General features: G+C 39.5%; 1 protein-coding gene across 2 annotated transcripts; it reads right to left on the bottom strand.

The window, feature by feature from the left end:
• Positions 1-3404: 3404 nt before the first annotated feature.
• On the bottom strand, positions 3405-15403 carry zbtb34 (zinc finger and BTB domain containing 34). 2 transcript variants are annotated; one of them, XM_030736928.1, is made up of 2 exons: positions 15095-15403; positions 3405-9157 (listed from the first exon to the last, which is right to left on the bottom strand). In XM_030736928.1, exons 1-2 carry the CDS (start codon positions 15110-15112, stop codon positions 7595-7597), a joined length of 1581 nt encoding a protein of 526 aa, XP_030592788.1. In that variant the 5' UTR covers positions 15113-15403; the 3' UTR covers positions 3405-7594. The 2 variants fall into 2 exon arrangements, with proteins under 2 accessions (XP_030592788.1, XP_030592787.1); XM_030736927.1 differs by having other exon boundaries at positions 15012-15096.
• Between the last annotated feature and the right edge of the window lie 2353 nt (positions 15404-17756).

Here is a 17756-nt window from a genome sequence, read left to right as displayed (position 1 = left end):
GTGTCACAGTAAATAATAATTGTATTCACAGCAGATCCTTTGGCTTGCCACCTTTAAGAAAGGTGCACGTGGCATTAATGATGATACAGTATCCTCATCGTTAACATGCCCATGCTATCTGTGGCCGCTGAGAAAAACACCTAATTTTTGAGTTTAAAAGTACACATATTGCCCCAATTAATAAAAAATGTTTAGATGGCTGAGCCATCTTAGCTTAGCTTCTTCAGCTCGAAGAAGCTAAGATGGCCCTTAGTTCCACAAAGCTGCTACAATATACAGCTATTAAGAAAGATCTGTAACCTTACCTGCCGACTGGCTGTTACCCATTCTGTCACTTACTGTCTCTGAGCATGGGGGGTGTTGTGGTACCGTTTGAGTCAGCAGGTCAGAGGTCAACTTTGCTACGCTGTCCCATTAATTGTTTCCTATAGAGTGATTTAGCACCTCTGTGGTTGGTGGAGACAAGCAGTTCTGAGCAGGTTCTTTTAGAGAGAGAGTTTTTGAAGAAGAAATTCATTCAGACTTTCCAAAAATATTATGGGAAAAAAAATGCTCCTTTATATACAGTTTCCCCCCTTTTAAAGGCCCTTTTATACAGAACACTTTTACTGTAGATAGGTGACTCTGGAGTACCTGTGAACTCAAGGCCATAAGTGACCCTTTCTAGCCTGTGAGAAGGGATGAGGTTGGCATTCATAACTGAGCCAATGACATGTCCAACAAAGACCCAGTGATCAGATTCTAATTGCAAAACAGTCAAATTGACACTAATGAAACAGCTATCCACTCAGATCCAGCTCAGTTTGTGTTACGAAGCCGCAATACATCATACTCACAGAATGCAGCTAAAGACGCCTTGTGGAAACGGGTTCCTGGCCTTGTATTTTGTGGTTCTTTTTATTCCCTTATTCCACTGAACAGAGCATTTTAGGGTGTTATTTTAGGATCAGATGTCTTTGCAGTCACATAACACTGTCATTTAAATAATTCGTCCAATTTATTGAAACCTCCAGCAATGAGTGATGCATCACCTCCTGCCAAGTATTGTGTTATTTACTTACCAAGTGAACCACCTTATAACTGAAGCTGGTGTCAAACTGCAACAAACTGCCTGACAGTATGGTTCTTGCACTACTTCACACAAAATTAGTGGCCGAACAATGCCAAAGTGAATAAGTGTATTCTATATACTGGGGATGCAGCTAGTGTATTAATCCCTACAACACAGTATTTGATGCTTGTCTTTGTCACACATACCATAATGTGAATATCTCTGGATTTTGGACAAGACAAAACAAGGAATTTTAAGACATCACTTTGATCTGTGTTTTTCACTATTTACTGTTCAGGGTTTCTGCCAGTGTATTGCAAGCCAAGGTGTTCAAGTTTATATTCCATGTGCGAGGCAGCTGTTGAAATGGCAGTGGAAGTTAAATTTATTCAAAACACTGCACAACTAATACCACTGCTAAATGCTCTAGTTTTATCAATGCACTAGTCCTAACGTTTGTCTCGCACAGCCTTGATATTTCAAATGGGACATCAACTGCTCAGCCTGCAGGTGAAGCACAACATTTAATTATATACCAACATTCAGCTTTAGTCGAACCTGTGTCAATGTGTGCAATAGCTAACAGCCAGATTAGCTTGAGCTACATTTCACAGGCTGTGATGGAGGATTTTTTTTTTTCTTCTGTGTGACAGCCTGCACAGTATTAACATGTACTCAGAGATCAATGGTTGTTTTATCACAAAAACAACACACATATCAGACACTCGCAAAAGTTTTTGCACACATGCTCTACCATTTAATGTATGCATGTCTCCACAGGAGGAGGAGGAAGAGCACAGTTCAGTTCTGTGTAAAGAATTTGACTGGAGATCCAGCAGGGTTGGTGATAAATCTTAGTATCAAAAAGTATCTGAGACTAATCAGGTTTATTGTTTTATATAATGTCAAATGACCTCTAAAATGTTTGTTAATTTCTACAAGCACTGCAAAAAATATACTCCCCTAACTCAAAGCAGTTTACTGAATTTCTCTATTTCCCTTTGTTGTTTGCATAGGTAATATTTCAAAAGTTAAATTTAAATACCCTGTTTTACATCACAAAGACACAGAGTAGTATCTCTAAGCTATTCTCTTTATGTAGATGGAGCTGCAAAACTGTTTGGAAACTAATGATCGGCAACTTTTAATACTGTATATGATTCTCTAGCTCCCTCTTGAGGGTAAAGGTTGCACATGCGTAATACAGAATCACTGCAGTGCATTTTAACATGGTTCAACATAAGATAATTAAAGGATGGGTGAGCAGTGTTTTCCTTTTCCTCCTTTTCTAAGAAAAGCTTTAATATTAAATAAATTATAATAAATCAATTCACTTGAGAGAAGCAAAAAAGACAAAGCAGAGCCAAATCAGCGTCTTTATTTTACAAACGCATTATTCTATTGACATTTTTTAATATAATAAAAAAGCAATTTACAAGCTTAAGAACCAAAATGAAGCAGCACTGAATGATTATGAGTAAAATATATAATTTGAATAAATATATTTTATTTCATGCTATAAAATAAACTCATAAATGGCAATAGATACAACATCAGCTCTAGCTAGCTTCATTTACTTCATAGTTGTACAAAACAGTAGAGTTCTGAGGTTCACAGTTGGGTTGTGAGGTTGTGTGTAGAGTGGACAAAACAGGAGTGGAGACATTTCTGCTATCATGGTTCGGTTCGTGGGCTCCAGTGCACCTCATGCTTCAGCTCTGTGGAAAATATGGGCTCATTGAGACCTTGAGGCAGAATGTTTGGGACTGAGGACTTGTTTCCCCACCTGAAGAGAAGTGCACAATTATACTATGGACATATGGTAGAATGTATGTCCAATGAGACCACTTTTAATGCTATATACCCTGAGTTCTACATTTTTTTAATGGTGTTTTTTGCCTTGTCACCAAATGCACATGAACCAGAGACATAATAGTGCAGCGTTAAGGGGGATACAAAAAGCAAAAGGAATAGACTGAAAACTTCCCCTCTGATCCTGAACAACTGCACCTGCTGTCTCGGAGCCTGAGGAGCCAAAGGAGACCACTGAACTTCAACACAGCAACAGAGAGCCTGCTCCCAAACAGTGGCTATATAGCCCAAAATCCCTTTCATTATTTCACTCAGCTGGAGGTGCAACTCTGAACAGTGCCACTGAGTTTGATGACTGAATCACGCGCTCAGTTCTCGCGTTGCAGTTTACCAACTACCACTGAATTTTAAATCGAGCATTTCATCAAGCAACGCTGCTTTTTCACGTGTATATATATATATATATATATATATATATATATATATATATATATATATATATATATATATATGTTTTTTTCTAAAAAGAGGTCAACCTGTCCAAAGTTTCAGAAAATATATAAAAAATAAATCAATATCAAATTGTCCTGGTCCTCCTTCAATTCAACAGCTCCCTGACTTTCGGTTTGTTTGATACATGACAGGCCAATATTTCAAAAGGTTTGATGATCCCAATACACCACTTTCACTTTTAAAAAGGTTATTGCTTCTCCTTTAAAAAAAAAAAAAAAAAAAAATACACAGTGGACAGAAACTGACAGAAAAGCTATGGAAGACTTACGATTTTTTCTAAGCCTGTATCAGTGTTCGTAAACTACCTGAAGTGAGTTTCTTACAAAAGGAATAGGACAAGCTGCAATTACAAAAAAAAAAAAAAAAACAAAAAAAAAAAAAGTAGTCCAACAGCCTTCCTTGTAAACACTTCTTTTTGAATACTTGTGGCCCAAAATGCATGTCCTGTCCCTCTCAGCGAGGTGGAACTAAGAGTTGACAAACAGGGTCGATTCGCGTGTCTATCAAGTTTAGTTGGTTTCTGTAGGTTTTTACTGCCATGTAAGTAACTACATGAAAAACGTTTAAACAATTACCCCTGTGTTCATCCACAACAAAAACATGGACTTACGTACTGAGAAGGACAAAAAAACTGAATATAAAAGCACCATTTGAGGGGAGAGGTCCTTACAGAAGTGACTGAGGCCTTTATAACTGAGTCCCTAACAGGTAATTACAGAGATAAACGAGACTATCCGGATAGAACTGGTATGTAAAAAAAAAAAGTAAGTGCACAATCAATGACACAAATACAAGGAAACGAAAGTTAAAAAAATGATCAGTTGGCAATTGTATACAATTTTGTGGCTGAGCAGCGTGCAATTCAGCTACAGTATATGTAGGTAAGCTATTTTTCTGCACAAATACTCCGTTTACTATTAGCTAAATATCTAGGCAGCTGGTTCCCCGTCTGTTCTCAAAGAGAACAGAAAGGAAGTAGATTTGTGTTCTCGTGCATCTCCTGCCTTCACTAAAACGCAGAAACTACAGTACATTGCTTAGATTGTCCTCGGTCGTTAAAGAGGAGGGGACACAATATAGCCTCTGACTATGGGGCAGCGGCTTGCAGGGAACAAGTCTGCCTCATCTGATTGTAATCAAATGCTACAAAATCAGTTATGCTTTAAAATCAGTTGCCCATTATGTAACCAAAAATAAAAGAAAAATAAAAAAAAAAAACAAAAAAAAAAACACAGGGGCAGAGCTTAAGTAGGTTACTACAAAATGGACAAGAATGACACGAATTAATTTCTATTCATTCTTGGCACCACTTCACAATAAAAGATACAGCCATATTTCATCATAATCTCTCCATTTAATCCATTTCAAAATTAAAGAGGCACAAAAATACAAGTGCCAGAGTCTGAAATATAAAGCTTGTGGCAAGGCACTAAGTTTAAGATGCCAGTTTTTGTGAAGTAGTCTCTCTCTTGGTTACGCTGGCTTTAAACAATTACAATACCTACTGCACAACTTTTATATTGTCAGGTTTTCTATGGCTTAATATTGGATGTTACTTACGACTGCTACTTAATTTCTGCTTGTTCAATTATTATTATTATTTTTTTACACAAGTGATTGTTATAAGCTGGGAAACATACATTCTTTTGCAAATAGCAATTAACTAGTCCTAAATTAAATTAAGAACCTATTGTTCCTAATGAGCATTCAATTACACAATCCAGTCAAAATTTACTGTTAAAAAAAAAAAAAAAAAAAAAATCCCCTATTAGTCTTTGGTGTGGTCTCTTGGCACAAAAATATTTTAGCAGTTTGTACTTGTTGTTCACAAAAGCTTACTGACAATATTCCAAGAAGAAATGCTTCTTTTTTTCTTTTCTTTTTTTTGCGTCTATTGTTCTTTTCCAAGCAACAAGGGCAAAAATCATCATAGTGAGGTTCAAATTAGTAAGGAACTGATTTTGTTGAGGTCAGATCAGCTGGCAACCCTGCACGTATCAGCCACTGACAGAAATATAGCTGACTTGGTAAACATTCATCTAAAAAAGTACTGTATAGGCTGACAAACTGGTGACGATGATGAACAAGAGTGTTTGTGATAGATTCGTACACTAAAGATAATGAAACGCTAGCTATACCGATTTTGCAAAATTATCCAAATTTTGGTTTGCTGTCTTTAACTGTCGATGAGTAAAGACGACGAATGCACATTCAAAGGAATAAAAAGGACTGCACTCATTATATAAAATCTGACATAAGCAACAAAACGCAAGATTCTCCCACCAAATGCACACAACGTAGAAAATAATATGAAAACAGTAAAATAGTCAATTTGCAATTCATTGACACAAATTCAGCACGGACCAGATGGGACAAAATAAAAGCATAAAGCAGGTGCTCTTGAAAAACAAAAGGCATTAACCAGCTGGATGGCAAATAAGAAAGCAAGATAGCACAAAATGAACCACCCAGCTGAGCTTTAAATTTGTAAATTATTATAAATCAGGCCTTTTAAGTGCCTTTTTTTTTAAAATCACAATGGAAATAAATCTCTATATTCTGACAACACCCCATCCCCGATTCCCATAATTCAAATAGTATAGATAAAATGTTACCATATACATGACTTGTAGCCAAAAGTATTTATGTGATTGCAGAGTCTCATCAAAGCTCACAATATTTTTTTTTTTTTTTTACTCAGAGTAAAAATCCTCACAATTAAGACAGATCAACACATTTTTATCACTGGGACAGCACCCAACCCACCCAACAACTCTGCAAAGTGCATCGATACTTTGGATCATCAGCTACCTCTTAAAACATTTACCTCTTTAACCTTGACAACACCATAAAGTAGGATTGACAAATGAGGAAAACGTGTTCCAAGTCTGCACCTGACACCAAACAATGCAGAAAATGAAGATCACAGATCAACTGTCCCATTGTACGGGACACAATGGAAAACAAACCCAGAGCTCTTTCAAATAATGGAAGAAAAACCATGTCACAATGGCTGAGATTCCTTTGTTCTTTCTTCTTGCATATTGTTCAGACTAGTATAGTGATTTAGGTGAACAGATCCAGAGCTGTTCCTGGTGTGCTGAGTTGACAGTGAGTACTCACTGTCTCTGTTCGACACTGAGTATCAAACTGGAAGCCTACCTCAGGAGAAAACAAATACATATACAATAGTTTTGAAGAAACCTCGCACAAGGCTATAGAGGAATACAAATTACTTCACTGTATGGATGAGATTCACCCATTACATGGATGGCAGCATCTAAAACCACACCTAGGCCAACCTAGTGAGATCTCCAGTAGTGATGAGAGATAAAATCCTGAAGTGTTCTGAAGAATAAATGTTACAAGACAGCAAAATTTTATCTTGAAAAATAACAGAGTAATTTCTCTTACGCTATTCTCCATATTTGCCCAATAGCACACAAGTAGGCCAGCAAACTTTCTACCCCTAACATAGCACCTTCTTAATCATTTTATCCTGGCTAACCATGAAACATTTGACAAGGACTTTGTCCCTAATCCATACAATCAGCAAGGAATATTTCCCCTAAGTATCAAGGCTTTGTGTTGAAAGAATATTCTTTACAGGGTTTGGCAATAAGATACTGTACAAAAAAACCTAGAACGGATTTCAAACGTTGAACACATCTGTGCCTGGTAGGTTCTTGGCTATGAGGTAGAACCTGGTGAGTTTCATTTAAGTTAAAATACTGTCTGTTATGAGTATGTAGTTGCATCATGAGGTATTGAACAGATATGTCACACGAAGCTTTGCACTGGCAGAAAAATCATTCCTTGTGTGTAAGTGGCCTCCTGTGGCCACATGTGCAAAAACAGGTTAGGTAAAAAGGTGATATGACAAGCATCTTACCAGAGCTTTCACATTATCAATTATTGCAACATGCCTATATAACTCTGTAAATATGTTTTAAAAAACATGGAAAGATAAAAAGAGAAATCAATCCGGGGGTCTTGATTATTGGGACCACCTTAAAAATAGTAAGTCGTTACTCCCTTTACTTGAAAGAATCTGAATTCCATAAAGCACCCATGTTCTCATCTAACTTTCACAAAACTGACAGAAACCCTTGAAGAAAGAAACGTCCATAGTAGCGGGAGCTGATTCAAAAAGAAGAGAGTCCTTTATATTGTGTTGAAATAAACATTTCTTAAAGCTTCCTTAACCTGAAGCAGGACCTAAAAATCACATCTTGATGCTTGAGCCTCCTCCGGACTGCATTTTGAACTCTCCTCCATATCATTGGCTGGTGCCTCTTCTGCATATTGTGCCTCAAAGGCCATCCCCTCAGACGTATCCTCTTGGTCCTTCTGACCTGAGCTTCCCTCCATCCTTTCTGGAGAGTCCATATGATTGCTGCCCTCTGATGCTCCCAGGTGCTTCTTCCTCAGGTGCTGGTTAAGGGTGCCCTGAAATGGGAAGCATTTCCCACAGATCTGACAGTGAAAGGGCTTGTTGTCTGTGTGGCCACGAATGTGGTACTCCAGCTGGTCTTTCCTTGTGTACTTCTTGCCACAGAATTTACAAACAAATGGGGTGATTCCCATGTGCAGGCGCATGTGGCGGTCCAGGCTCCCTTTCTGATTGAAGGTCTTTCCACAGTAGATGCAAATGAGTCTCTCACTGTAGGGGTACCACTGGCTCCGTAGGCTACGCTCTCGCACATCGTTCTCCAAACCTGCGGGTCCCACAGCTGATTCGCCATCTTCTGAGCCTGGTTTAACATGACTCAGCACCCCTGCTGGGATAGCCAATGGGCGCTTTGCCCTGGCTCGGCCACCTCTGAAGCCACTGAGTATGGAGCGAGAAGGACTGGTGTTGCTAAGGTTAACAAAGCACGGGGAGGGCAGCCCTGAGTAAGAATAGGAAGCAGACTGGATTACAGGACCATAAGAGCCCACAGTGACAGCCACTACCTGCTCTCCATCCACCAACTCTGTGTGGTAGCCATCATCACCAGCTGAGGAACTGTCTGAGTAAGTTGGCCTGTCAGTCTTTTCTATCTTCACATGCACATCTGTTACTTGCCCATCTTTACCAATTAGTTCCACTTGCTCCGTTTCTCCCTCCATGGGAGCATCATGCTCTGACACACTATCGCTACTGCCACGATCTGACTGGCCTTCCTCTTGTTGCTGTCTCACCCGGCTCAGGCTTTTTCCTCCCAGCTCCAAGCGCACTTCATTCCCTGCCTGATTCTGTCGGGAGTAGTAAGGGGGGGAGATCTGGGTGGGATTTATAAAGAGGTTGCTGTCATTGACCCCGTTGCGGCTGGTCTGCAAGCTGTCTTTCTCTGGGCTGCTGACACTAGGTGGGAGGCTGATCTTGGAATGGAGGCTCTCCAGGATTTGGGTGCACTTGTCAATGATCGCCTGCATCTGCAGAAAGCTGGCAGCGGTGAGGAAACTGATAATATCCTTGAGCTGCAGAGACATGTGACCTGTGTAGCAGAAAGCAAGAAGCTGTTCAAACACCTCAGGGCTTTTGATGACCGAAATGGAAAGGCCACTCATAGTGCTCAAAGCTGAGTGGTCACGGAAGTAGGGTGAACTAGCTGCCAGCACAGCCTTGTGGGCTCGAAACGGCTGGCCCTGAACGTGAACAATGATGTCACACAGCTTCCCCTGCAGCCGCAGCTCATTGAGTTGGGTCAGAACAGTGTTGCTGAACTCCGGCACATCAAACTCGATGTAGCTGCCGTCGTCCATTTCTTGGATATGTTTCTCCAGTTTGCTGACAGCCTGATGGGAGGAAAAAAAAAGACAAAACATTAGATTTTGTTGACACATTATGTGCATCAGACTGCATCATTTTTATAGTTTCAAGGTAAAAACAAGCACTGGGCCATGTATATATTCGGTTGCGAGCTTAAACCAATGCAGTGTCATTCAAGTTCTGCACTAAATCCTACCTTCATTAAGGTTCTAATGTTAAGGTTTAAACTGCTCTTCAGAGCGGTTTTACGGTTTAAAATATACTCCACTAGTCCAACTGCTTTCAAGTTCATTTTTTACCAGAACAACCTTTAAACCTTAAAGCGTTCATGCATTTCATGCTGGCATTAACCACCGACAGTCCCACATGGCTCAGTGGAATAAGCAAGATGAGCCATGTGGGTAGTTAACGTGTCATTACATATGCATTAGGGTGACTGGACTAATATAGTTCCTACAGGCAAGTAGGAACTAACAATGTGAAAAGAGATGCTCAGTTAAACTTTGTAGTTCACTGACATTTTTGCAAAGCCATGACTCTGCAATTAGCTACAGTGATGAAGCAATTATCAATTTCTGAGCTTTAGCTTTCACATAATCCTCCTGATGTGACTGCCAGATACTCCTCTGTCAGGTTTTCCTAGTTTGTGTTGTGGATGACACATTAAGTCACTTTAATTTCACTTAACTTTGAGAACGTCTCCTCTAAAAAGATGTTCTATCGACTTCTGGAGCAGTGCAACTAATGCAGTAGGACAGGTGAAGCACCTGAGCCTACTGTAAGTGCATCTTTAAAAGCACGATAGACAGACACTGAAAAGATCACAAGTGTCAGGAAGTATGATGGCAGGGAAGCTATTCTTGGTCAGGGTTTTTGCAAATCTACTGCTCAGTTGCAAATAAACCACCTAACAAACCTAAGGCATAGAAGGCAACACTTTTGAACATATGGTCAAAATATAACAACGAAATGAAACCATGTGACCTGAGCTGGCAAAATGTGTCAGAAGTCGCGGGGGCTAATTCTTAGGGCAATAACATATGAGTCATTTCTGGGTTCACCGGCTGTTCTTAGCAACAACGAAGAGGTCGCTTAAAGCGCTTTGAGAGCTATTATCAGCTACCAGTGATGTTATTATTAAAATTACTTTGCATATACAGTACCAGTCAAAAGTTTGAAAACACTTAGCCATTCACATGCTTTGGAAATGTACAATAAAAAAACTAATTTCAGACTTTCAGCTTTGAAGTGTGTAGTGTTATGACAAGATCTAAAAAGCTCTCTAAAGCCTTCAATAAAAAGGTTGTAAAAGCTCTGGAGAAGAGCTCCATATCATTTCAAATAAATCATTTCCCTGTAAGGACAAACAGCTACCAGTGAGCTCAAACAACTGCCAGTTTGGCCAAGACTTGCAGCCCTGCTGACATCAAAGTGTACGCATTTACATTCAGAAAGAGACAGAATGAACTTGACCTGCATGGAAAGCATGCCAGCTAATAGCCTTTGCGAACTACAGATTGACAGTAAATATGGCCAAGATCACACTTCCTGGAATAATGTGCTCTGGGCAGGCAAACCAAAGAGAAAGTAAAAAAAAAAAAAAAAGTTGAATCAAACACAGACCAAATGCAGATTTTCAAGAAAAACAACCTCACACCAACACTCAAACACAGTAGTGGAAATGTCTTGGAGAACGGGAAGCTTGCAGTCGCTGATTCAACTATAAATTTCGCATCATCTAGAAAAACAGTTAATGATAATTTGAGGCATTGTGTTTATGAAATAAAGTAATTTTTGGAATTGTCTGCTGGATACTGGTGGTCAATTAGGCAAAAAAAAAAAGTCCACAACTTTTTTCTACTGTACAAAACTTGTCCAAAAAAATGTCCAAAAAAAAAAAAAAAAAAAAAAAGAATCCAACAGCTTCCTTGGGATCCACTTATTTTCTTATGTGACCATGTAAAGTGAATCAAGTGCAATTATTACTGAATAGAGAATCTCAGTTGCACATATTTCATCCTTCAGTTTAATGTGTTCAGTTTAAGTTCATTACATTTTACTTTTTGCTTATTCACTGCTATTAGTAAAGAGGGAGCTGAAAAGAAAGTAACTGCGTTCGAACAGCGTTCCACATATATCGACTACACTGGAGCACATCAGGCAGTTAGTGGAAGCCATAAAGATATGTATATAAGTCATTTGGCAGGGGAAAGAAGAAAATCTGGTTATACCAGGATGGTGAGTGCAGTATAACCGTTCTTAAATAGTCTCTTACAAAGCCTGCCTTCATAACAAAAAACACGAGCATCAGGAAGTACACAGTTTTTTTTATTTGCTGTTTGAGCTTTTCATTCCTGAAAAGCACACCTCCTATAGCTTAATCAACACAGTCCATAACTTTCAGGCTTTCACTTTCATATACAGTACCAGTCACTCATGGGTGACTGTGTCCAAACTTTTGACTGGTACTGCAGTATTCAATGCCTTCATCAAAGTGGAGGGACCAATGTTTACAACTGGCATACTACCCCTAGACAATAATATACTGGCTTAAGCTGGATCACTAAGTATTAATAAACAGAATTCCTGCCTTCCAAGATGAACCAGTTAAACAACCCTTCTGTTTGTAAAAGAAAATACTTTTATCTCACAAACCTTAATTGGTGTCACTTCTCTTCCCTCTCAACTCCATCTGCCCTTAAACAATCTCTCCCTCTGCACCTTTTCCATCCCTCCTGCCCCTTGCTGGCAATTCAGCATGATCTCCTGTGCATTTAGTCCCTGTCAGCACTTTGGGAACATAAACACTTTATCTAGCTGCCAAAACATGCCAAGACACCTGTCCAGCAAACCATATGTCCTTACCCTGGTTTAGAAAAGGAGAAGTGGTAACATAACATAAAGAACTCCAAAGTAGATGTACATTCGTTTCACTTCCTCCATAGGCAGCATTCAAATACATGTACACACACACACACACACACACACACACACACACACACACACACACACACACAAAAACCATACCAGAAATGGCTGCCAACAGCATGCATGTGAGATGGAGCCAAGTGTAAGGGCAGCCAAAGAATGCATGCTCAGTAGTTGAGATGCACATGCTGAGTGAGGGTCACATGCTTGGCTCACATGGGAAAGCTGAAAATGTTTAAACTCAGCTCAAAAATTCCATCTGTGGTTCAAGTTCCTTGTCTGGTAATAGACCAATCTGATACAGCTGCTTAATGTCGGCAGGTAAAAAGAACGTGATGTTTTACATGACCAAAACATCAGCGGAGCAGTAATAGAAAGATGTCCCCCAAAGTTTGGATTCCAAAATGGGAATCATTTCACTGGAAATCGAATTCAGCAGCAAACTCTGTATGCTTTCTTCAACATTAGGACAGAAGTGCTTAACAAGCAAAGGCTGGGGGAGCAGTTTAAATGAGATTTATATATATATATATATATATATATATATATATATATATATATATATATATATATATATATATATATATATATATATATAGACACAAAAATAAACTAGATTGTTACACACCTAGGGGAGGGTACACTGTTAGAATCTTTGAAATGAAAATAATGCACATTCTGAAAAATGTTAAGGCTTAGTGTGAGATCGGAGAGCAGAGCTAAATATTGGATGCTTAGCCTTTGGGTGTGTTCGCTTATTAAATTTGTTTGGAGTACATAAGTGGAATTCAAGAAAATGCTCATCCTTCATTTCTGCCCACTCACAAGCTTATCAGATGAACACAGTGGAAAACTTTATAGTCGAAACATCCACATTTATAATCTTACTGTATTCTCCCTCTCACACTCACACACACATTCATAAAATGCTAATGAGAAATAACTAACACAATCATACAGTAATGTAAGTATGACATGTATCACATGACATGAAGTTCTTGTTGGACACTGCTGCCCAAGGATAAGGCTCCAGATATCATGAGAAGTAAATGTCACGTTTCCATCATCTGCAAACACTACAAGCACCAGCTGATGAATTTAGCTGAGAGTAACTAGTTAAAAGGAAATCTAGTTGATACACAATACTCTGACTCCCCCACCCCCCTGCATCGGTTGTCACGCATTCCTTCTGCTTCCATCCCTGACAGATTTTCCACATCTTGTTTGCAGAATGAACAGCACTTTTAATGACCAGCAGTAATTAGCTGAGCCATCATCACACTACACGGTTTTTATACCTGGAGCAAATCTGCAGTGATTACACTGTTACAATTACTGATGGCAGTGAAGCATTTGGCGCAATGTCCATATTTCACTTTGTTGTATATCCTGTACATGTGTGTATCCAGGCAGCAATAATTTTCTGCTGAAATGTAATAAACCCCCTATAAAACAGACAGGTTTCCTATATTTTCCAAAATATCATAAATAATTTAAGGACATTTTTGGCTTATACTATGAGTTTAGATTTTGATTTAATAGAGCATTAACACACATATCACAAACCCATGAGCAAAACACAAATATTTACATCGGAAAAAACAAACAAACAGAGAGGCAAATAGGTTCATATTATAACTGAAAGACAAAATGACTACAAGCAACCCTTACAGTTATACCACAACGACTTTCTAATTGACCAGGTTACAACTCAGGCATCACAAACGCCCTGTTTTTACTACATATCAATTTGCACACCTAGCTCCTCATGTTAAATGTCATGTACTGCATAACGCAATGCTGCTGCTTCTCCAAAAAGGAAACCAAAGCCAAAAAAAAAAGGGATGGTTGGGCGGTATTGAAACTATACTGCCAACTCTAACTGGTTTAGCCCCATTCTGTTCTGACATGTCTTATAGATATATAAGACACTGTTTCCTGGAATAATACGTTGGTGGTCCCTTGGTGAGTTCTCTATGCATCTAAACTGGAAATATAATAGTAATAAACAGTTCTGGGTGACTCTGATAAGCCCAGGTATCCTTTATAAAGTGCGTGATAACTCGTCATGATGTCTCTGCACTTTGCCCTTCGTAATCATAACATCACTAACTAAAACATGCCCTATGAAAAGCTAACTCAATTTTAGGTGTAGGTTATTATCTGATACGTAAAATACACGGAGACCCGATGGCACCCTAGGCTCGAACACTAGGGTTAAACATAAGTCATACCGTTACAGTAAATTTGGTGCGTTCACTTATATACTGGGAGTTCCGTATACCTCTGTCAGCCTGGCATGTGCATGGGAGAATATTAGTCGATCTAACCCTACATGCACATGTCTTTACAATGCGGAGCAAATGCAGGGTGTCTAAAACTTTACTGCAAACGCTTCGTTAGTAGTTACTGATTGGGGGGGCTGTCTGCCCAGTGGAGCAGCTAATGTTAGCGCTAGCTTGCCGATTTACAGCCGCCGCCTTTTTGTTTACATCTCCACACCACTTCTCGCTTCTGCGGGATCTTCTAATTAGATTAAGGTGGGTTACAAATTTGCTTCGGTTCACCGGGCCGAGCATTTAAGCATTTAAGCACTACTTAGGCAGTGGCTAACTAGCCACATTAGCTCCCCTAGAATCGAGCTTTATTTCAGAAAAAATGCGTAACTTTCAAACAGACTTCAGTCGTGTGTAAGCTAACGGGTTGAACACGTTTTCCCTGACTTGAAAAATGCTTGACAACCTCATATGATTTAACAACTAAGCAACAACGTCGAACGCGGGTACAAACTATGTCGGCTGTCATTTGAAAGAGCTACCATGCTAGTTAGCTTATGCTAGCAGAACTAGCTTTAAAAGCGGCCACTCCGTAGCGACCAGTGCTAGGTAGAAGCTAACGTTAACTAGCAATTAGTTGCTAGCGGTCGCGGGGTAATTACTCGTCATTACTTACACTGCGAGAGCACAGAAGCGCCGACTTTACAAGCGCATTTATGGTCACCATTCCATGCCAAAACTGGAGTCCACCAAACTCACCGTCTTGCAGATTAGCATTAAACGTTGTCCATTCCCCTCAGTGGTTCGCTAACGCTACAGCCAGGCCTCCCCCCCCTCTCCAGTCCAGATGTGTCAGACAGTTGCTGCTGCAATTTTTGCATCAACAGGAAGTGTTCTTTAGGCTCTTTACATTCATTCTATCAGTGTGGTTTGCAGCAGCCCCTCCCTTGCTTCATGTCAGCGTTGTATACTGTAACATCGTGTTCCCAGTATAGGACGTGATGGAGGACGCGCACAGGCGGAAAAATAAATGTAAAATACCCTATAGCTGCGCTCCGATTGTTTTCAGTAGATAACGTGGCTATACATTCTCTTATCTGACTACGCCCATACCGCGGCGGTGTGCGTCAGATTCGTGTGTTTTCACTTTCGGTAAGCGCTAAAATCTAAATGTTTTACCTTTGGTGACACTTTTTGTTTTTGTTTATTGGGATTAAGTTACACCGGCACTTTCCAGCTGTGTAGACGACCCCCACCCCGTCGCCCCCAACACACACACACACACACACACACACACACACACACACACACACACACACACACAAATATCTGGATTAATGTGCCATTCCAGTCAACGCAGCCTGTTTAATTTACAGGCAGAGGATTATTACCCAAACAGCTGCAGTATCGTCCACCTTGAAATTTATCTCGTTTGACCTGAATCAAACAACTTCGACGGCCTTAGCCAATTCTGCACGCAGAAGACGATTTTATATATTTTTAAATACTTTATTATGTTTTTCCAATGTGCTTTGTAAATGCTTTTAGTAAGTATACTATTATCTGGCAGTATACATTGAAAACGATTCATTCATTTCTCTATAGATACCACAAAGGGGCGCCACAGACTAAATTGATGAAACACGAACTTTTTATCCCAGCTTTCACGATAACGCACAGCCTTCAGAAGGGTGAGGTACATCGGGATAACAAGGGAAATATCTACTTCAAACAATGGCGTTAAAAATAATAGTAATAAATGATTAAACTGAATGTAAGCGATGCACAAAAATGGAAACGTCTTTGTGTGGCTTCATTTTGTGCCTCATGGCTGATGAATGCACACTGACAAATGAGGAAAACACTGGAAACGCAAGAGAATGAGGAAGTCTCCTGTATGTGAAAGTCCAGTGTTGGCTCAGACAGTGGAAAAAAAAAAAAACATTGCTGGTCATAAGTCTTATATTGATTCAATAAAATGACAAATAATGACAGTGTAAAAGCCTGTCAGTGCAGCAGGAGCTTAGGTAAACATGACTTTAATTTTGCTCTATGATGTTTGGCCCTCACACATATAAAAATGATTTCTTTACTGCTGTAATCTGTGTTATGTCTACTGAAGGGTGCTCAGTATTCAGAGAAGCACTGCAAGTATATTTATTTGAAAACACTTTGCACAAAAGCTTTCCTCATATTTCATAACCTAGTCATGTGTAAAAGTCATATTTAACCTCCCCAGATGTTAATATTAATGCTCTTTTTTTTAATTTATTTTATTTGATATGTTGTCTGTTTTTACCGCTGGTTAAAGGGACATGCACACCTGTCTTTGGTCTCCTCATAGGAGGACTTTATGTGCTACTTTTAGTGGAGAGGAATGAATGTGCACTCTGTGTGTGTGTGTTTTTTTTTTTTTTCTTCTGAGTGTGAGTGACAGGTTGGCAGCTCAGGTGAATATCTGACCTAATCTGTGTGCAGGTGGGTGATCAGCACAGAGAAAGGAATCGCTTTGTCATTGCACGTGCTTCTTGTTAAACAAGTCACTCCTCTATCCTTGACCATGATTTGCTTTTTTTCCTTCTTTTTTTTTTTTTTCCAGGAGCTTGATGCACAACTGAAAGTGCAGCCAAGGTATGGTGATTAGAGATGGTTTTGTTGATCCGCAGGAATGATCGTGGTATTGATAACATTTCAAACAAACTCATAATCAAAGGGTTTCCTGTTGAAGTTGTAATCTTTTCTGAAATGGGGCTTTGTTAGCTCGGTGTCATTTGGTTGACCGGGAATTATTTGGTGGTAAGCTAATGGGGCTGGTTTTGAGTGGTGCAGCGCCAGGGATCGTATAGGGGCTCCAGGTGGTGTGGCCTGGGGCTCTGATGTGCTGCTCCTTTTTAATCCCAGATGACATTGCAAAATCCCCAAACCCTGCCCCTGTGTGAGACTGTATAGAAGCACAGAGCAGATGATTTGCTTAAAGCGCACATATCATGTATCAAACTGAGGGAATAAGGAGCTCCACTGTTTCATGTTAAGCCTGAGACCAGATTATACTTTATATTAAAGATAGGTATTTATATTCTTTGTCTGAATAAAGGACATTTGTGTGATTCTGCTCATATAGTATCCTGATCTAACACGTCACAGTTTTGCTTCATCAGTGTGACTTAATGAAAATTTGAGCTTTTAATTGGAAAATGCATGGAATATTATGATATGGAAAATTTTTTCTACTGTTCTAAAACCTGTAATTTTGCGTGACTCACTCCAAGCAGTTTGTTAGTTAATGTTGAATAAGTAGCCCAATTTTCAGGCTTAACATGAACAACACATTGTCTTCTATGTGTGCCAAGAGTCCCAGAATACCTTGGCTGTCGGTGCTGGTGAGAACAATGGTCTCCCAGTGCTCCTGTCCAGAAATAGT

This window comes from Archocentrus centrarchus, chromosome 9, assembly GCF_007364275.1.
Source record: "Archocentrus centrarchus isolate MPI-CPG fArcCen1 chromosome 9, fArcCen1, whole genome shotgun sequence".
NCBI lineage: Eukaryota > Metazoa > Chordata > Actinopteri > Cichliformes > Cichlidae > Archocentrus > Archocentrus centrarchus.
The sequence above is the reverse complement of the archived record's forward strand: the minus strand, read 5'-3'. Positions and strand labels throughout refer to the sequence as shown.

Excerpts from the sequence above, each read along its gene's own strand:
- zbtb34 (XM_030736927.1), bottom strand. The coding sequence starts at position 15,062 with ATGGTGACCATAAATGCGCTTGTAAAGTCGGCGCTTCTGTGCTCTCGC. Across the intron at positions 9,158-15,011 it reads CGCTTCTGTGCTCTCGCAGT|GCTGTCAGCAAACTGGAGAA; the intron begins GTAAGTAATGAC and ends TCCTCCCATCAG.